At 39.4% G+C, this 21,767-nt stretch overlaps 1 protein-coding gene across 5 annotated transcripts in view; it reads left to right on the top strand.

The window, feature by feature from the left end:
• The window catches only part of LOC122974363 (phospholipid-transporting ATPase ABCA1-like), a 187,391-nt gene extending 166,143 nt beyond the window's left edge, over window positions 1-21,248 (top strand). For 4 of the 5 annotated variants that reach the window (XM_044342335.1, XM_044342333.1, XM_044342334.1 and 1 more), the window contains 2 exons: window positions 11,800-12,043; window positions 17,882-21,248. In XM_044342335.1, coding sequence (XP_044198270.1) covers window positions 11,800-12,043; window positions 17,882-18,013 — 376 coding nt within the window. In that variant the 3' untranslated portion in view covers window positions 18,014-21,248. Of the gene's footprint in view, window positions 1-5,989; window positions 6,116-11,799; window positions 12,044-17,881 lie in introns of those variants that run through there. The other variant, XR_006400365.1, reaches the window with a different exon arrangement.
• Window positions 21,249-21,767: the final 519 nt, after the last annotated feature.

The raw sequence follows: 21,767 nt of genomic DNA, 5'->3' as shown, positions 1-21,767 counted from the left end.
TGGAGATATAAGAAGAATATAGTTTTTCAAAAAAGCAGTACTAGTGGAACATCACATCAACTCCACAATGGTTTTATTGTTAAAGAAATACTTTGACATTTTGGAGAATATGCTTCTTCACTTTTTTGCTGAGAGCTTTTTAGCTTAGCTTAGCATCAAGACTAGAAACAGAGAAACATCTAGCAAACAAGATATATCATGTAATTAGTGAGCTTGAGAGGTGCTGGTTGGTGGATTTTGTTACCTTAAAACAGATCCTCTTTCCAGTATTTATGCTAAGCTAAGCTAGCAAGCTGCTGGTTGTAGCTTCATATTTAGTGCACAGGCATGAGAATCGTGAATAAGGGCATCTCCCAAAATGTCAAGCTATCCCTCTAAAATTATGTGCGCCTTCTATTTCTATCTGCGTTGATGTTTGTGCTTTGAAGGCTATCTAACAATAGTGTATCCATTAGTTTTGCTTTTCAGGAAGCATTGTGTCATAATGAACCCATGGTACCAAGCTGAAGATAGTCTTTTTTGTAGGGTCAACATGATTGTATTGATTTCACATGAAAAGATCCATACATGAGGCAAATATGCAAACAGTCAGGTTTGTGGGCTTCAGTTTAGTGTCCCAAATCTTTCACCATTATCTCAATTTGTCTCTCTCTAGACCCATAAATTCTATTTCCATCCTCCCTGTCCTTATGTACAGCATTAATAAGCTTTGTACATGTTTCTTAATGCCTTTTGTTAGTCTTCATCGCAGATATTCCCTGCCCTTAACTCTTTGCACTTAGTTCCATTCTCTGATATTCATCTGACATTTCCCAAGGCCAGCACTTATGTCCCGAGCCCTGCATGTAACAGTGAGGCCGATCCATTACCTTAGGTACAGTGTGGTGACATTATTACCACTCCATTGTGTGATCTTGTAAGAGGAAGGACATTCCACGCACACACAGCTACACACACGACAGGAATATGTGGTAGCAATCGTTGGGTGGAGAGAAAGATCAATACACCTGGGATGAGGTGTGGAGCAGACCATTTTTCAAGTTGTGCAGGGGATTAGGGGAAACGCCTAGAACAGCAAGGAGGGGGCAACAGTGTCAAGGGTACTTCCCATCAAGAGCGTTAATGTCATATCATTGGCTGGGCTTTTATGATGCCATGGAGGGAGAAGAGCTAGATTGTAGACAGTATTAAAAAAGAGTGAGAACGAGAGAGAGTTGAGAGGCAAAACGCTAAAGCGGGAGAGTGATGTACCAATCAGTCCCTCCCAGATGTTAGGGTAATTGACAGATCCTCTGTGTCAATTACATCCTGTCTGTAGGGGGTTGAGCAGGGTGGTGTAAATAATTTATGAACCACACAGGAGGTATAGGATAGGTAAGAGCCATGGGAGCAGGGGGGTAGGGAAGAAGGAGCAAACAAGGGAGGAGAACAGAGGGTTAACACGTGTCCTACTTCACTCAACACGCTATCAGGTAAAAGGGAATCGCACTTCACAAGACAAGCAAGTGAGAGGAAGCCAGATAAGCATGACGTCGACACCGATTTTCGCCGTGCTTATTTTAGATCTCACACGGACAATTTACATGCCGCTGAAATGCTATCGCTCAGTTCTCGCCACGCAGTGAATAATTTCTAATTAAGCATCCCTATCTCCTCAGCGCTTGGTGTAATTAATGTTTCATGAGGTGTGGGACCCTGTTAATGACTGAAAAGGCAATTAAGGACTGTCTTCTCTGTTTTCTTTTCTCGTCACTATCCCGCCGCATATTTGTGCTGCCATGTTACCCCCCGCTCCCTCCCCCAAACTCCCACCCTTGGTTTAGCATGTGATCCACCATTTTTTAAGTTGTTGTGAGCCTCATCAATCCAGCATTACAGGGTGAAACACTGAATGTCCAATATTTCATGTTTGTCTCAACATCTAATGCAGGAAAGGAGGGCTGATTCTCACAAATTAGGGATGTCAATGATTAATCAATTGTCGGTTAATTGCCGTTAATTATTTAACCAATTAAAAAAATATATCGAAGGATTATTCAGAAGGTGAGGGACATGCAGTATAACTGTCAGAAAATGTTCTGTAGATTTGCTGCAATACGTAGTTGCTCCACTAGGTGGAATTACTTACTCTTTAATAAGGTTGGGTTCATAGACTGTATATAAAGATGGACATAGTGAGGTGTGATGTCACCCATTGGTTTGCATTGAAGCCGGTTTGAAGCCCAGAGTTGCTGCTTATGGTCAGCACCAACGTTTCTGTTTAGTGCCAGGACCTTCCAGATAAGGTGTGTGGGGCGTTGCCTTTCACGCTCTGGAAACACACCCGGCTACCTCCGACCTACGCTAACACTAGCTTATAGGGAACACCCAGAGTTGCACACTTGAGCTAATGTTAACAAACTAACACAACAGGTATCATAATAAATTAACATTAAACTTACTGAAATATTGCGACAATAGTCCGATTCGGCTGGGGAGAGCAGTAGGTGAGCCAACTGTCAGTTACATGGCAGACATCAAAACTACTATTTGTCTTTAAATCTTATTAACAGAGCAATAATTTCCAAAATGACCACCAGCACGTTTATAAGAGGACTAGAATTTAGTGATTGAGACCATAATGACTTGTTGAGAAAATGTATTGACTTAGTATTTCATGAGAAATGTTGATGCTTTTTAAATGGGTGTCTATTGGAGTCAGCGATTTTTATGGAGCCACCACCTAGCGATCATCAGTGATATTGCACTTTAAGGTATTTCAGCATTGGTTTTAATTTCAAGATGTGGTTGTTGCCGCTTGGTTGGGTTAACGGTATGTTTGGTGACTGCCCATAAGGGCTGCACTAATTGTAAAGCAAACGCACCTCCTTGCCGTGCAAAGAAGAAAAAAAGTTGCAGTGTACCTCACTCTGCTAACATGTTGATGAACACTGAAGCATAAAGTTGTGAAAATTCCGTGGAGTTGTTGTCTGGTGGCTGTCTGGTTTAGCTATCTGAGGTTCATGCTAACGCTAAACTAGCATCTTGAACAGAAGCAGCTGCTCAGTTAATGCAGGCTGAGAGGTCAGACAGCAGAAAGCAACATGCTTCCAACAAAATCAACACAAAGGTGATGTATTGTATAAGCGACACTCCTCTGCAGTGGCAGTCAATGAGCTTAAGAAGTAAAGTGGGAGTGACATTATCTGTACATTTGTTGCCTCTGAGCAGCTGTTTCCAGCAGCTGGACTACAGTGAACTACTAGCTACAGTGAACAACACACATCACTTCATCATGTAGATCAGGTATGCAGATTATTTTATACTAAACCAGTTAGACTGAAGTCTGTTGTGGGGATATTGGGATAACATGTTTTATATTTATTTAATAACATTATAGATTATTTACTATTGAAAGTTACAGCAATTTTGATTAATTTCTAATTAACTGTTAGATCTGTCCAACACATCTAGTCTTTCAAATGAATCTCCTTTAATGAAGATGTAAGTTGTGCAGCTCTTTGCTGTGTTAAATACTTTGGATTTTGTTGGGTCAGTTGTTGAATAGCAACAGACGGGAGCTCCGTAATTTTAAATGAAGTCATCCTTTTGTGTTATTTAGTTTATCATTCAAGTAACTTGGTGTTTACTTGATCTGTCCTTTTAACTCCTAGTGTAGCTCACTCTGTTTTTGTTCTTTAACATAGGTCACGTCAGTGGTTATAATGGTTTTATGATGGAAAAAACATCCAAAGTATTTCATAAATTATTAATGATTAACCGATAATTGATTTTTAAGGCGGCCGACTATCAGAAGAAATTGCTTGAAATTTGCATCCCTATCACAAATGCACAAGCTGTTTGCCGATGGGAAGAGTTCCATCAGACAGCAGGGGTTGAAGTAGAGAGGGGAAGCATGGTGATGGAGGCAGGTGGTGTACGCCATTGTCACACGGTGTGAGCGGCTGACCTGCAAAGCTGGGGCTGCTGCCTCTTCCCCCTGCCCCCCTACCCCCAACGTCTCCATCTCTTTTTCATCACAAGCCCCTGAAAGGAGTGCAGAATCTCACCACGGGGGCAGCTCTCACATTTTGACCCCCTATTGCTCATATGTAATACATGCTCACCCTCCCACATTCAAAGCCCTCACTCCCCCTCATCCCCTCCTCCCCCTGTGCTCCTCTCCTTCAAAAACCTCTCACCATATTACCCTTATTTATTCCTCCCTCTGCTACTCTCAGGTGGCAAGACTTCCAACCCAGCCATCCAAGTGCTTGTTAGTGCTGCCCCCTTTAGTTCAGTGGTGACCCTGTCTTTATCACTGAGATGCCCTTCTGGTGCTTTAACAACCCTGCCTCTGTGTATCAATCAAACCCCAAATGAGCCAAAATAGCCCATTTAAACCACCGGAGAAATGGTCAGCATGTGAGAGGGGCTGATGATTTGCTTTAGGTGGTTGATTCAGACCAGTAGGGCGGCCATTTTAAGAAGTTACTTCATTATATTCCTGCATGGCTGTTAAAAACACCCGCCTTATCTTTGTCCTGGTATTGAGCCCTTCAAATCAGTCACACTTGTAAGAATTTATGAAAGGCTGAGGGAGAAGGGGAAAATAAACAAGTAAAAAAAATGTGCAAGAGGCTATATATAGTGCTTTAGTATAGCAGTGTGCTGGTATGAAAGCTCCCAGGTGTTAAGTAAACCCAAATGAAGTGGAGGAACCAATAAAAGCAGCTTCAAAGCTGTCCTATAATCTTGTCAGTTAGGGAGGACACCCACTAGCCGATACAGGATTCCTCACTGATTGATATCATTCATATCCCTGCTTCATAGAGTACCAGCAGTAAGTACACACCACAGCCTTGAGTCTTATTTTCTCCTTGCTTAAAGTACGTCATGATATACTGTAAAAGTGGGAGGTAAAGTGCCTTTAATGCATTAAGGTAATGCGGTGTGGGCACTGAAGAGTTTTTACAAGTGTGGTGTCTAAAAGTTTGGATCAATCCCCTGAAGTTGACGTTGAGAAGTCCAATAAACTCCTTCCCACTCACTCTGTGTCAGCTCTGCAGGTGTGCCATTAACTAAATGGTTTACAGCTTTTAAGTGTGTGTCACTGGCAGAGATGGATGACAAAATGATTCTCTTTACAGTTTACAATGCATCAGCAATGTAGGTGTAATTAAGACTGCCAGAACACTGACAGACACAGATGGTGTACTGTATATATACTGTACATATCTGAGAACCACCTGCACTCAAAAGCTTTACCCTTGATAACTGGTGGGTATCTTAATTTATGTGTGACTGTAGTTCTTGGACAGACATTAGTATTATCATTGCTTATTTTTGTGCTTACTAGCAAGGCCAACATGTGCATCTACATTGGATCAACGTTCAAGGTCTGCCGAAATCGCTACATGACTCTGGATATTTTATTAGGTCTGTGTTGAACTATGCATGCTTGAGAATCCTGTAGTAATAACTTTAACAGGCCAGATAATGACCTTCATGTAAGATTACTTTTGAAATACAATATTGCATGCAAACACCTCGTAAATATGTCTCAACATAGAAGCCAACAGTACTAGCCGCTGCTAATCACTGAAAACTGTCACAAAGCACAGATTCTGATGGTTTCACGATAATCTATGGTGGCAATAGCATGCCAAGAAATGTAGCTCCGCCAGCAAAATATGAGGAGGAAGAAGACTGCTTGCTGATGTACGCATGCATGTAAACAATGCAGATTTCAACTTATTCAGAAAATGAGTGTTGCTGTTTTTGCATTTTATGGGGAAGAAAATGTATTCAACACTTTTACTAGGCCCCAAAGACACACACAATGTATTGTGATGAAAAACACTCAATGTACCCATAAGAATCTCTAATCTTTAAATAGCAAAACTGTCTTTTACTGATTGTAAATACATCTCCCATCCATCCATCCATCCCTCTGTCGTCACACTACCTGTGGTGCCTCTGTCAAGAGCTCTGTTGGTTCCCCCTCCAGGAACTAAAGAAGTTTTTTGGATGACTTCCTGCCTGATCAAAGCATCAGACCACCCAAGCCACGCTGTGACCTCTTGCCCCGCGTCCGCCCTCCCCCCTGTGGGCACAAATACAAGGTTTGGCAATGGTGAGGGTGACCTTTCTAGACTCCCTCAGATGAAGGAAGGCAGCAGAATTATTTTTTGCCTGTCATGCCCTTATCTGTGTCTGGCTGTTGTTTGTTTTAAATTACATGGAAGAATGACTTTCCAGCAGACCAGGGTGGAGGAGAGGATTAAGGCAGAATAATGAAAATGAAGAAAAGAACTGCAGCGCAGACATTACAGTGTCTCCTCCATGCTGTGTTGAGCTGCTGTATCATATCTCTAATGTAAAATATTATAAAAGGATTACTTGTGACCATGTGGCGCAGTCATGACTTTAAACATTATCTGCTCATTATTTTCTTTAAGGCTTTGCAAAGATCTTGCTTTTAGTTTTAAGTCACCAATCAACACTTAAAAGCTGATTAATTGTTTCAAGCATGCCGTACTGTTGTTTGTTATGCCCATGCAACGTAGCGCAGACTTCATTCATTTCCAAGCCTACCTTTCCGCACACAGGAGTTTATTTAAGGAGAGCCAAGACAGACAGTGTATCAAAGATGAAAGAACTTGTTTTGTTGTGAATACAGAGGCAGAGTAAAAATGATGAATATGAAAGAAAGATATTTTTCCCAAAGTGCTGCCTGAAGCCCCTGTGTAGCTGTAGCAAGAAAGGAAATAAAAGCAAGGTAGGCAGGGAGAGAGAATAAGGGGATGCTAATTGATAAGCCTTTTTACAGTCACTGACAAGCAGCATTTCATTACCCACGTACACTCCAAACCATTTCGCCAAGCCCTTCCACCACAATGCTTCCTGGCCTTATTGGATTTATCCAAAAATGTTTTTGCATCTGGGCTGAGCTTGGCAGTCCTTGGACAAAGCACATTTCCTGAGCCGGCAGCTGTAATGAACACAAGGGGATTATGGTCATAGTCTTGATTGGATGATGAATTAAGCTTGATGTGTGGGGATGGTGTCTGATTACAGACTGTGTGTTCTGTTACATCTTATAAAAATCTGCAAAAATTATGTGGCTTTACACAATAGGAGATGTGTTCTGGCTATATGTAATATAAAATGTGTGCTTTACTGAAGAAAGATAATACTGTGTGTGCAGGCATGGACTGTTAAGGGGAGAGGTGAGTATTTCATACAGTATTTTCATAACAGCTTATAACAGCTCATATTTGCTATTTTGTGATTTAGGCTTACTGTTATTTTTCTCTTGGTTATAGCCATGGTGATAACATTTAACAGTTTGGAAGAGGCCATGGATTATTGTGAATAGTATTTTTTTATTAGTCTATAGCCCCGTTATTCACGTTTATCTCCCATTTGCCAAAGTCAATTGTTGTTGAATGTTGCTAGTTTCCCACAGAATGTGTAAAAGCCAAGAATACACAATGGCATTATTTGTGATGTCACATGTGGTTTACACATCTCCAAGGTCTTAAAGCATATAGAGCACAATGATCTTCTACTGTCTGCCACAAAAATAGATTGTTTAGCTGTTAAACGAGAGCTTTGGGAGATAGGTTCACTGTTGCAGTCTTTTGGACTCAGCAACTGGCCAATATAGATGCACACGTTTTCACAACAATTGCAACTATTAAACACCCAGTTTTATTCATGAACCTTTTTGTACTGAAAATGGCCACATGAACACAATATATTCACAAGTTTCAATTACCAAGTACCCAGTCCTACGATATAATACCACTACTTATTGTCCTTTTATGCCCAATTTCATTGTAAAAGTGTAATCATAAACATGTAGTCATTAAGACGATAACAGATTTAAGAACATGAAAACTAACTTAAAGGTAGTTTCCTAAAGACAAACAGAGCAGTGCTACTATGGTATCATTTGTGGAGATAAACCCTGTAGAGCCATTGCTGAGACCCTTGTTGGTCAGATGATCTTGGTGATACTGTTTATCTTCTGCACCTTGAGCTGATGAATACAGTAGACACCAGGCAGAACAATTGTAATTCATTGGTTGACACTGAGCAGGGCTTGGGTCAGTGTGTGGAATAAAATTTTGGACGGTTCTGGGGCTATCCAAAGCTCAGTTGCTTAACGGAGCGCTAACATGCTGATACTTGCAGGGCACTCATAGTAGTATCCACATGATGTGTACTACATAATATGTCTTAGAGTTTCATGGGGATGCTTTTGATCACCCGTGGTGTGCAGCTCCCGAGGAGATCACAGTGCAGGCAGACAGTTCTTAGATCCTCCCTATAGGCAGGAGGCAGATGTGGCGGTGGAAGAGTAGGATGCCACCCAGTGTATTGCATCATAATATAGAAAATTGTCCAATCATTCATTCTTGTTTGACATTAATTTCACCTGGCATTGTTGCCATATTACATGTGTGTGTATAATCCCTATCTTGTGTATTCATATATTGCTGATTTTGTCTCGAACATTTTCCTTCACTGTGGTATCAGACCATGCTAACTAACACCACATTTAGGCAACACTGTCTAACGTTCTTCTTCTTCTTCAATATTTTGGTGGTGTCAGTTGGCAGATGTCATGAGACATGTTTTTAAAGGTGCAATATACAACACTGAGCCCCACTAGATGTCAGCAAACAACTATTTGCCATGTAAATATATAGTGGAGTAATGGCGTCCTGTGCAGTGAATGATGTCACACTCCCTCAGTGTGTGTTGTTATCAGAGCTTCTCCGTTCTTTGTTTTGATAGCTGGTCTGGCCACATGTGCATGTAAGTGCATGTGAGTCCCTCGCTGTGCTCCCCACATCCGTTTTCAACATGTCGGCCGGGTCACAAACTTTGTCACATTACAGCTAAACAGTGCACTAAAATTTGTTTCTGAAAACAATCGAGGGGAGAAATAGGCAATGCACTAACAGAATCTTGATCCATATTTTATCAGCACTGCCTAGTTTGACAGTTTGATTTGAGTTTCATGAGCAGTGTGTTCAGATGCCACTATATTTTTTTTCCAACTTTATTGAGTAAACAACACTTGTTTTGGTCTGAGATGCTGGTGCTCTAGTGCGACATGTAGTGGGGCTGAATGTCGTATATTGCACCTTTTAATGAGGTAGCAGGTGAGTGGTTCAGATGCTACCTCCTGTGGAATTCTGTTGATATACCTCTGACGTCTGATCACTAGATGTATTCTGGCTCATCCAATGATAATACAAAAAAAATTCAGGTGGGAGGGTTCAGATCTGCTATTTAATGTGCCTCGACATGATCCAACTCTAAAAGTCACATTAGAAAGAGACTTCTGCCCTCTTTATGGAAATGAGTATTAAATAAGCACTAACACATACAATTTATGCTGTGTTACACTTTTCTTTCGCTGTGACTCTTCAACTTCAAGCCGTCATGTTTTCACTGAAGGGACTGTGCTACCCATGGGGTCCATTCATTCTGCTTCTCAGCACTAGCACAGAGCTTCACTTCCTCTCTCACTCCCTTTGGGATCGTGTAGGCCTGCAGTTTATTCACCATATCTCTAATTGCCATTAAGGGAGCCTCTAACTCTCGTTGCATGTAGCTCTGTACTAGCCCACAATGGACATTTCCATGAGTAAATCCAACATTAGGGAATTAATTAGGCAGAAAAAAATGGGTCATAAGAGTGCTAACGACAGGATAACAAGGCACCAAGTCTTATTTGGTGCTCACCAGACGTAGCATACAACTGGGAAGATGCAGAATGCTAATTAGCTTTAGAGCTTAGCTATGGCCCATTTTCATCTGTGACAGTATTTTATGTCCAGGATATTGTTCATGTTGTAACGTTTTAGCAATATAGCATGTTTACATAATTTTGAAACCCTGGCTGTTCAATGTAGAAACTACCATACCGGAAAGCAGACTTTATATGCATTTTGCATTACTTATCATAAACACAAATACTTTAGGAGGTTTTGTAAAAGGATTCTTAAGAGAAAGGTTTTATGTTCAGATTATTAAAGCAGCAATAAGGGCCACTGAGGGCAGCAGAACAAATTGTAAACATAACATTAGGTGCTTTTGAACCGGAGGAACTTTTCATAGTTCTAAGAACTGTTGGAGGAACTACCCCCTTTTTATTGTGTCCGCACTGCAGGAACTGGGAATGATCATAGATCTTGGAGCGCCGTTTTGAGGGACGCTTTTAGCTCCTACTTCAATGTAGGTACTGTGAGAGAGATTTAAGTAGTTGTCATTTGACATATTTCTTGTATATATTATATATTCTATAAGTGTTGTTCTCAAACTAAAGGGTCGATGCAAGTCTGTTATACAATGCCTGCTCTACATACCTACATTTATTTTAAACTTAGCCCCTTGTGTAAAATGAGACGGTTGACTGTATGTAAGTTATTCAGCCTCTGTTTAACAGTGAGTTTATGTTCTTGTACTTTTGTCTGAGCCAATGATAAGACAAATCATAGTTATGTAGATTTCTATGTCTGTTTAATGTGTTGATGACCTGACAAGCCTTTAGAGGACAGTGGTGTATGTTCTTCAACCCAATGTGTAGTAATGTCACTGTGTTATTGTGGCATATATGTTTGTGAAGAAATCCTACTCCTAGGCTAGTTGAACTCTTGACCCTTGCTTCTACCTGACCCGGGGTTTTTTTACTAACCTTTAGGGTTAGGTATAGATAATTTTGATTCTATACAGGGGTACTTAAGAGCTGGCTGAGTGCCAAGTCGCCAGAGAGAAAAGGTAATTCTAGGTGGTATGATGGTTATTTACACTTCCAGCAGACACAGAGCAACATTAACATTCATATGGAGTTTCTGGTGACCCATTAAATGTAAATCCAATATTCACTCTCCCTTTAGCTCTGTTTTGGACTCCACCAACTCCTGAGGGAAATATAGGGCTATTTAACTGCTAAATGCTCTGTTATGTTCAGAAGCTAGTTGCTAACTTGCCATTTGGTGATGGGCTAGTAATGTACAGTGTCTTTATCAGAGCTGTTTTACTCAAAAATTAGCGCCTGCCGCTGTTTTTAGGAGAAAAAAAAACCTGACAGAAACAAGGTTGAGACTGAACCAAAGCTAAATTTGTGGGTCATAAAACCAAATGATTAGCTGAATGATGCTATGGTAACTTAAAGTAACCATCCATACAATGTGCAAAATGTATTTGCCAGCACAAGATTTATATTCAGTTTGTGACTGCAACCTCTGTTTAGAGATCTCACATAATGTTATTGGTCGTCGGATAGGGCTAAGTGAAACCATGAAAAGGCACCTGATCTAAGGTCCACCAATGACTGAGTCATTTCTGTGTCATCTCCTGTGGCCTTTTTGCTCGACTCAAATTGATACTTTCTTTTACATTTGGTGCAGAAGATTGTGTTGATACATGCTATGACTTGAACTAGCAATTGCACAGGTGGAAAAGTTTAATCAGCAGTTAGCTAGCTAACTTTATTTTACTGTTGAAGTCAAGCTGCTTTTCCTTGTTACTCACCTGCTCCATCAGCTCACCACATCCAGGAAGCATGAAGTGGCTGAGAAATTTATAAGACCAATTATATTTTGTCATCTCTTTTGCTTCCTGTCTTGTCCCCTTCCTCCAGTGCACTACCCTATTATTCATCAAACTATTCCATGACCACAGGAGAAAAGGGAAGTTCATTATTTAGATGACTGGTCGAGAGCAATTTGGCTGCGTCATCCTTGTCTGTAGGGTTTTCTTTTGTATTGAGTGCTTAATTGTGGACTCTTACTCTAGGTTTGGTGACGGCTACACAGTGATTGTGAGAGTTGGTGGCTCTCCTCCTGCCTTGAAGCCGGTCGAGGACTTTGTCCAGTTGACCTTCCCAGGCAGCACCCTGACAGAGAAGCATCACAACACACTGCAATATCAGCTCCCATACACACAGGGAGCTTTGGCCAACATCTTCAGTCAGTTCACCACCCATCAACAGAGGCTGGGCGTGGAGGATTACTCTGTGTCCCAGACCACTCTGGATCAGGTATGACCCAAAAAATGGGATTAGTGATAGGACATTTTTGTTTCCCTTAAACTACTTTGTCTTACATTCTTCTTTAAGAATATAAGACAAAGTAGTTTAAGGGAGTTTAAGGGACTTTATGTGTGATATATCATCATTTCATTTCAGCAATGTGACTGGTGCAACATCAAGGATGTATTTGTTCTTTGTTTTATTCACCACTGTTTTATGTGAGGAAATTGCATGAATAAACCAAAAACTGTTTTGGTTAGTTGCTTTGTTAATGCCAAGGAAAAAAAACCTCTTTAAACGAGTAATACGACACACCAAAACAAACAGGTAGGACACAGATGCAGACTGAGCACAATACAGCTTTGTTCAACTTAGATTTGTGGAATCTACCCATACGCCACTATAACATTTGGCCCTAACTGACATATATAAAGGACAGGATGACAGGTTGTAACAAGCTACTTTAGAAGTTACTGTGGAGAAATTGCTGCTGCAGATTTCAGGCATTGATGAAGGATATTGAGTTGAACTTATGACGTGATGTGAATCTGAATTTATTTCACTTCTTTGCTTTTCAGAATCCATTTTTTAAACATCTAAATTTTACATTTTTCTCATAATACTTGGAGTTTTAAGTGCTCGAACACTTACAGTAACCATCTGCAGGAGAGTACATGCACTGCATACCTGTAGACTAACTTTAAGTATTCATGTTTTAAAGTTTTACTTTTACAGAGAAACATGCTGTTCTTATTTTTGATGCCTGTCTGTCACACCAGCTGTTGAAAATGCCCTGGGAAATCATTCCTTTAAAAAGTTTGGAAACTCTGACATGTTCTCAACACAACAGGTTGCAGTACCAGTAGTGCATCTCATAGCTGATTATTAAATATGAATTAGATGATTTGCCCCAATGTCTCACTTCTCTCTCAGTCAACAGAACCCATGATATTTCTAGAGGTGTATATAATGTCACTTTGATCAACATTACATAGTATTGTAATCCAAGGTGAAGATAAAAATGAATCTACCAAAATATTCCATCCATTGTTACTATGACAGAAAGCCAAAAATGAAAGTATTCCAGTCTCTCTATCATCGTTTCTACCATCACATAATGATAGCAAAACATATTCACAAAGACAAAAAAAGAGGAAAAACATGCACAACTTTAGCAATTATACACCGGTTCCTTGAGATCCAAAACCACCATTTCAGCTCTGGGTATTCGTAATCTGAATCATAGAAGAGGATTACGTTTCTTAAACCTTATTTTTTCCAAAGGTTTGTTCTTGTCACAGAGGCGGTGATGACACATTTTCCTTAACCCTGGTGTAGTATTATTAATGCTCCCTCTAAATCCAGTTGGAAAAGTTGTTGGAGCCAAAAAAACAGCACAATTCAACTTCAAATGTAACCTCTGACATGGGCAAAATTTAGGCACTCTGTAGAGTATCTGGGGCCATGTTATCTTGTCCTTCTGTAATTCTGTGGCATGCCAGCGCAGTTTAACAGATCATTAGGTCATCAATCAATGCATTCAGCATTTTAGTGTGTTGGTTTAGTTCAGGATAAGGTTCTAAAGATCTATTATTGCCTACACATTGCCTTCTCCCTTTTAGACTATCTGACTGACCAGTGAGGACTACACAGAGTTTGTGTAGCCAAGATAGTTCAGCTGCCAGGCCCCAGTATTGATCAAGAATCTGGACTGAGATTTTTTTTCAATGTTCAAAGCTCCTCCAGCCAGTGCTTTTCTAATTCCACCCCAAGTGCAATAGCTAGACCACCAGATTGGTGAAATAAACCAAGCCCTGCATGTTATAGACTGGCTTCATCATGTGTTTTCCAAATGGCCCCAGAGACCTGATGCAATCAGGCACACACTCAGAGGTGAGTGTGAGTGTGTCTGGTTTTGCAAGCCTGCCATTAGCTCAGCAGCAGATGACCAGGTGGGAGGTGAGGATGACCTCTGAGGGGCCCAGAAAGGTCATTGGTCCGCTCCATGGGGATAAAAAAAATCCATCTCTTATTTTCCAGACAGATATGTGATATCTGGACTGTACATTTATCTGTGCTGCGGCAATGTTGTTTTTTCCCCCCTTACTATAAATCAAATTATCCGATAAAAAGAATACTACAGGGATGTTACAGTAAGCATTTCATTATCGATAAGATCCCCTCATGGATAACCCCTAATTCAAGAAAAATCCTTCTTTTATAGGACAATTAGCCTATTACTGTGACAAGAAAGGAATTTATGTAAAGCTTAATGCTGAAATTTAGTCGTTTTTCACTTATTTACTGTCAGATTTGGTTTCTCATAAAGGATTTTTAGCAGAACCCTATTCCTTCTTCACGGATCATTGGGGTTCAACCATACTATAACCTCCAACGTTGCGTAATTTATATTTTAACCTTTTTGACAACTTGCCCTACATTCAACACTGGTCAATATTTACCAGATCACAGGCAGTAAATAAATCATACTTGGACCAGGAGGTCACAGTATTAAAACACAGGGGAGAACTGGAGAACCTGTGGAGACCCAGACAGTCACCTTTCAGCTGGTGATTTATAGAGAAGAGCCTTGACCTATAGTATAACACCCGACTTGCACTACAATTAATATTGATCCAAACAGCCTGGAGCTTAGGCGTTAACACTGATGGCCAAGACAGTAGAGAGCAAACAGAGCATTTGAAAGGAAAATGTGACTTTCTTAACTGTCTTTTGGAAGGAGATTGTATGATAAGAATGTAAAATATTTGCTACTTTGTGTTTGGACAGTGACCCATATTCAACCTTGTCACTACTGCACCACTGAAGCAGCTTACCTTTTAGTTCAATAATATATGTATGTAGTCTTAATTATCTCTTACACTTCCCTGCATTCTTATGATTAACTCAAATGTTCTTTAACATCAATATATGTGGCTTCATTAAATACTTTTTAGCTTCATTAAAACCCATAAAATTTAAATAATGTTAAGTAATCTGACCTCTGAATGACCATTTCTGCCCCTTTCACCACATAGTTCGATATCACTTTGTCTCTGTTACTGTATCAAAAAACTAAGTAATAATATTACAATCCTATTACCTCCTAATTTAAGTAGAATCAAATATATCCCTATTACAGATGCCAAGATAATTGATTTTAAAGTCAAAATAATTATAAAAATATAAATTATGGGTGAATGATTATGTGCAATTTTGCTAACAAGCTAATGTGAATGTCTATTGGTGGCTTGACAATTAATGTATGTAATTTTAATGCATGTAGTATGCATCAGTTCATGTCAATTAGTAATTTATTGTAAAATAATATTGCACTAATCAATATTTTGATATTAACGATGGCTCAAATGACAATGTGTAATTTAAAGGGGTTGGTTGTAGTGACAAATCCACAGTAAACTGTCACCCAAATCAACAGTTCCCCTCAGCTCTACAGTGCTTCTTAGCAGCTTTTAGCTCGTGTTTTGGTTTAGCAGCCACTACTTTACTGTTTTGAGTCACTCTCACCTTGTTTCCGGCTGCAGCTGGCGGCAGTTTTCAAAGAGAAATCTCTAAAAACCTACTGCACACTACCTGGCCAGCATCAAACAGCAGACAGACAAAATTTGCAACTAGCTGGTGAACAGTGGAGAATTTTGTTGCTAAAGAGACAGATATATCACTCAGGGGTTGGTGGAGACCAAAACAGGGCTAACAGGAGAATTAATTTCAGACTTTGGATGAACAGACTATAAAGCAAGATCTTCTCTGAAGAATATTTCAGAGTCAGTGTAGTATCATGGCTGACCATAGACATATAAAAATAGCCATTTCACATTCTGCAAGGACTCCTTTGATATACAGGAGAGGTTAATTGGGTGATTCAACGTCCTTCCCCTCTTCTGTTCTGCCTCAACGGACATTAAATAAACACCCAAATGCACCCGCTGTAATGTAATTAAAGCCTGTATCCATATGTTATTAGGGAAATGCCACTCAACAGCACTGGTGCATGACGTTCAGGTCGTGAGTGGATGGCTGGCTAAATACAAAAAGGGTACATTATGTGGAAAATCCCATCACAAAGCAGGGGATACATTTACTATGGTCATCTCAGTCAAAATTGCTGTCAACTGCACCATTTACAAATCTCTTTATTGTGTTAGGATTTTTTGCAGAGACTTGAATACAAACAGTAGAAATTCTGTGCCGAGTCTATAGCCTTGACTATGAATGTGAAATGATGTGCATGCCTCAGCACATCAAGCCGATATCACCCAGTGGCAGGGTCAGAGGCCAAGAGAGATGGGTGGAGGGTGTATTTGTTGCTACTGTCATTCTTATCCTCTTATTCATTCTCCCCTGATAAGATGCCTTGACAGCTGTGACCTTGATACACACTGCTGATGGTCTGACATCACACAAACAGAAGCTTACTTTAGCCTCGGGCGTAGTAGCTTGCTCCTTAGTTACAAGGTAGTTTGCTGTTTTGCTTTTTCCACACCCAACTAGCTAACAATAAACTTGGCAATTACAATGTCTTGGTCAGGAACCTTTACATATGTACATACCAAATTCCAATAAAATAATAGTTGAACCAATACTGTTATTTGTTTAGATACAAATTTTGCTAATGCCTTGAAAATACCGTATATAAAGTGACAAGCATTTTACCTTAGAATTGGACTAAGGACTGTAATCTCCTCTTGTAGAACAAGGTCTTTTACTGGAAGGATAACAATTTGACTGCTAAGTCTAGACTTGAGTTGAACAGTGAAGGCGCACAAATAGACATATAAAAACAACCTAGCACCACCTAGCACTTGTGCGCATCTCTGCTGGTTGCCTAGGAAACTTCAAATGAGATGAAACCTGTTAATAAATAAGCTTTAGAGATGCTTCTAGATTTTTAAACTTTGGACAGAGCCAGGGCAGCTGTTTTTCCCCTGACTTCCAGCTTTGGATCTAAGTTAATCGCCTCCTGACTTTACCTCCATTATCGCACAGACACGAGAGTTACATCAATCTTCTCGTCTAACTCTCAGCAAGAAAGTGAATGACTATTTCCCAAAATGTCTATAAATATGTATATATGTATATAAATCCATATAGCCTATCAAAGTTTAAAAACTTCCTGTCCACATTTTCACTACCATAGATATGAGCCTGTTTCATTTATGGGCTAGTGTGCAGCTATGAAAGAGATTTGAGATGGATCTCATTAATCTGTGAGGCCTTGTTTCTGGTGGAATTGGTCTGGATATTTTTTTCTTTTTTTTCCATTAAGATTTTAAATATAATCTAGTAATTCACATGTCCTTTTATGTCCACACAGCCACTGAAAAGCTTTTGATGAAAAAGCAATGCTCTTATCATTTTATATGATCCTCTTTGTTGCTTTCTCTGTAGAATGAAAATCCTTAACACAACAGACAGTGAATGCTGAGAGAGTAAAAAGCCTGGACTACACTGATGTTTACAGCACAATGAAATACACACTGCTTTTTATGAACGCCATAGGATTGATTTCTTCTGACATTAAATGGGCATCACAGAGAGAAGAATGATTGTTTTATTCTCTTTCTCAGTTGGTCAAAGATGTCAAACTGACATTCACTGTGTGAGCCTAGACGCACACTTGATGCTTCATAGCCCTTGTCTGGCAACTCATTCACATGCGCCCTGTTGTCTGTACCACTATTTCTGTTTGTGTTAGAGGCAGAAGCGAGGGAGAGCAAAAATGAGATGGGTAGAGGAATGTCCACAGGCCCCTCAGCACTCTGTGTATTATCAGTTTTTATCTTGCCTTTGCCTTTAAGTACCACTCTCTCTACATTGACATTCCAGGTCTTCGTGAATTTTGCGAAGCACCAGCATGGAGAGGAGGACTCTCAGGCCTATGACAACCCAGTGGACACCTCAGATGAGGTGCCAATGAAGTCTGTGACGACCTCCAGAGAAATGTCAGAGAAGGTGTAACGCCTATAAGAAGAGCATCACATATTGCACTTAAAGTAGATCAGCAAGATACCTCAAACAAAACCAAATGGATGTGATTTTGCACTGATGAAATGATGTGTATATGAAAAAAACAAAACGCCAAATCACCACGCCTGACATTGGTCAACAGTACCAAACATGTCTTGACATAACTGATCCAAAACTATAAATGTCTAAATCTGTGGTGAATGATTCTCCATGTCTGCAGCACTCATTCTATTGCCTTCACCTAAATCCTAACTTATTTATTTTCACTTTAACAAATGAAAAAAATCTGCCAGTACAGTGTGAACATTTCAACTTGTCTCCAGTAGAAACTGACCTGTTTCAAGAATTTTCCAAAGATGAGTGTCTGTCTCTTGACACAAGAAAGAATAAGGCCGGTTACTGCACTAGAATCAAGAAAAATGAAACTAGATTTTAGAAAATACTTGTAATAGGTCAATTTGCATTTGAAACAAGGTGAAATATTCTCTACTGGCAGATTTATTTTCACTTATTCTACAGTAAGGGAAATAAACTTCAAGAACAGAATTACATACAAAAATGACTTGATAAGAAGGATATATTTGCAGTGTACAATCAAGCAGCTGGAATGCGGCATTTCTCTGATAAAACTCCACCTGAGTTTTGTTTGGAATATGTTGCTCACCTCTATATACCTCAGGAGGGTGTAATGGCCAAATTTTCCTTAGAAAGCATCATGCATTGCACAGCACTTAGTATACCTCAGCGTTGTACTTCAAATTTAATTATATTTTAGATTTTATGAGTTGTTTACATTTGCTATTGTTTATAATAATGATTTTAAAAAGAAATTAAAAAAAAAAAGAAGAACAAGCACTGATGTGTTTTCATACCAAAGATTGGCATGGATTTGTTGTAGCTGACGATGGTGTGATCAGGCCAGATGTTTGACTCACAACTGCTAAAAAATGCTGGATCACTTATGTTGACATTTATCGACATATCAAAAAATATCATCAAGCAACTAATATAGGAATTTTTTGTCAACACAAATGGGGTTAAACCACAGTTAGTTTCAAACCCGTATTGTGATTTGCTGACAGGCATTCCAGTGATAACTACTGAGCAAAAAGTGATTAAAAAATACCCTGTCAGATATGTTGGCCTTGAATGTATCATTGAGCCTCCAATTTGCTGTAGATGATGTTTAATGAAAGACACTGAGGTTACAGCAGTGGGAAAATACAGAGTCAGTCTGAGTCAACCAGTTGAATCAAACATGTTGAGTCTGCAAGAAAGACGGCACATCACGTCTCCGCACCAACCACAGCTTACAGGTAGCTGCCACTCAGGGCCTTTCTGATGCTGCATTACAGGCAGAGATCATGACTGCAAGTGGACTCATCAGAAATATTTCTCAAGAACTACTGATGAATGTATGCGTAAGCACAGATTTATATTTAATGACATTTTTAATGTGTTGCTTGGCTGGATGTATCTATTTTATTTATCATATTTCTTTGCAGAATCTCAATGAACTTTAAAACTGTTCATTATTTAGTCATAGGATGTGCTGGTATTGGCACTGCTGTGTTAATCTACAACCACCAGAGTCCAGTGCCAATATCACAGATTACAGCACCTTTTAACTGAAAACTCTTTAACAACCAATGATAACTATGCATAGCTACATGCCTTATTTACAATATAAAATATATTGTCATGCAAGTGTATAGACCATTTCCTTAGAATAAACCATTTGCTAAGTCCCACCCCACTTATTGTTGCTATGCCTGTTGCTTGTTGCTACGCTTTCTGTTCTCGCCAAGTCCCCAGGAACAACTCTGGGCTGTGAGGCATTGATTTAGTGAATACAAAAAACAGTGAATACACTTTTAAAATTAGTTTCCTCCCTTTGGTCCAAGAAAATTTGGAAAGTCTAGAAGAGCTAACCGTTGACTTTGTTGACTGAAATGGCAACAGTTGCTAGAAAATTCAGCATTGTCATAATGGGTCAGTTATGTTCAGGGAAGGGGTTTAGTGAATGGTCAGTTGGGAAACAGCCCCATTAATTCAGTTGTTGATCGTAAGAAGAAGAGAAATACAGCAACAAAAATGTAAACTATAAAATGACCTTTGTTATTAATTATATATAATATTTTTGAATTCAATTATACAACATAGCAGTAATATGATGGGGTGTTACAAATTTTGGACAAATGATATCTGCAAAAAAACAAGACTGTCCTCCCAAGAAAAACAACCTAATAGGTCATAATGTCAGACGCCATAAACAACCTATAGTTACATTTGAGTGACAGACACCATCATCATAATTCTGACCTCGAAAAGTAGCACATTTCAGATGATGTTATATGAGGTGACATATTCAGAGGTGGCTGGTTAGATCCTAACTTGCAAAAAGTGGACTTTGCTTCCAACCACAAGTGTCACGTTTCCAACTGCAAATTGGGACAATTTGTTTTAAAAACGTAACTACCATTGTTGTGCTGCTTACTGTAGCCATGACAATGAAGGTTGCCTAACTTTAACATCACGTTTCAAGTAATCATTTTAACCCAAACCGTGATCATTTCCTAAATCTAATGGAGTGGTTTTTGTGCTAAACCTAACCAGACCTTAACCACAGCGTTGTCACATCATAAAACATTATTTTTTTAACAGTGATTTGTAACGGTTTTGGAAAGCACAGACAAATGATGTTGTCCTACTGATTACTGCCCATAGAGGCGCATGATTAGCAGACGCTCCGATGTGTCATTCTGGAGTGCACATGGTCGAATGACCTATTTGGTCGTTAGAGGACTTGTTGAAAAAAAACCTGAAAAATGGTCTACACTGCACCTTGTATCCCACTCAGGAATGTTTACATGCACTTTGGATTCACTGTAAAGAGACAGTCATAGCTACTTTCTTACAGTTTAAACATTCACTACTGTACTGTACAACATTGAGAGATTGTAAGTGTCCTAATGATAAAAACACAAAACCTCTTACCTTATGCAGCTTACATTACTTGGTACTGAACTCTGTCCACAGAATGTAAATAATTCTCTTATTCTCCCTTCGCAGGCGCTCAGGTTTCCTTGCAGAGCTTGACATAATTTGTATGCTGTGCTAAGTCCTCACATTACTATCTTGCCTGTTGCGAAGAATAATGAATCTTATTTGTACTGAGTATTGCTTCATGCCAAGACAAATGATTAAACATTTGCACAAACTGTAATGCGACTCCAATTTTAATGTTTGTACACTGCTGTATTTGTCCACTGATTCATCAGGTCCTAGTTTGAAAGTTTCATGAGTTTAACTTTCTACTTGCTGTTTTTTCATCTTATCCTTCCTTTCACTCCGTCATGTCTTTCACTTTGAGTCTAGCTTTCAGTTGCAGGCTCACATTTGTTGAGTCTCTCTTACATCTGTCCACCATGGGATGCCAGAATACAGACAGCACCACAGTGGGTAAGGCATTTTATTTCACATTTAGTGAAGTGGTTCCTCGAAGGGGAAGAGACATTTTTTTTTCTGCCAGATACCCAAGAATGAATTCATTTTCTTGTCAAACTATCATACAGAAACTTTTATTGGGAGGTCTTTCATTGTAATTTACTTTTTTTCGGCAAATTCAAAGCTATTATGCCTTAGGTTGAACCAATCATTTTCTCTTTTTAATTTGAATATCTCAACATATATAGCTCTTGTTTTGGGATCGACTGTCCTCCAATAATCCAAAAATTCATTAAGG

Source organism: Thunnus albacares, chromosome 22, assembly GCF_914725855.1.
Source record: "Thunnus albacares chromosome 22, fThuAlb1.1, whole genome shotgun sequence".
Lineage (NCBI taxonomy): Eukaryota > Metazoa > Chordata > Actinopteri > Scombriformes > Scombridae > Thunnus > Thunnus albacares.
The sequence above is the reverse complement of the archived record's forward strand: the minus strand, read 5'-3'. Positions and strand labels throughout refer to the sequence as shown.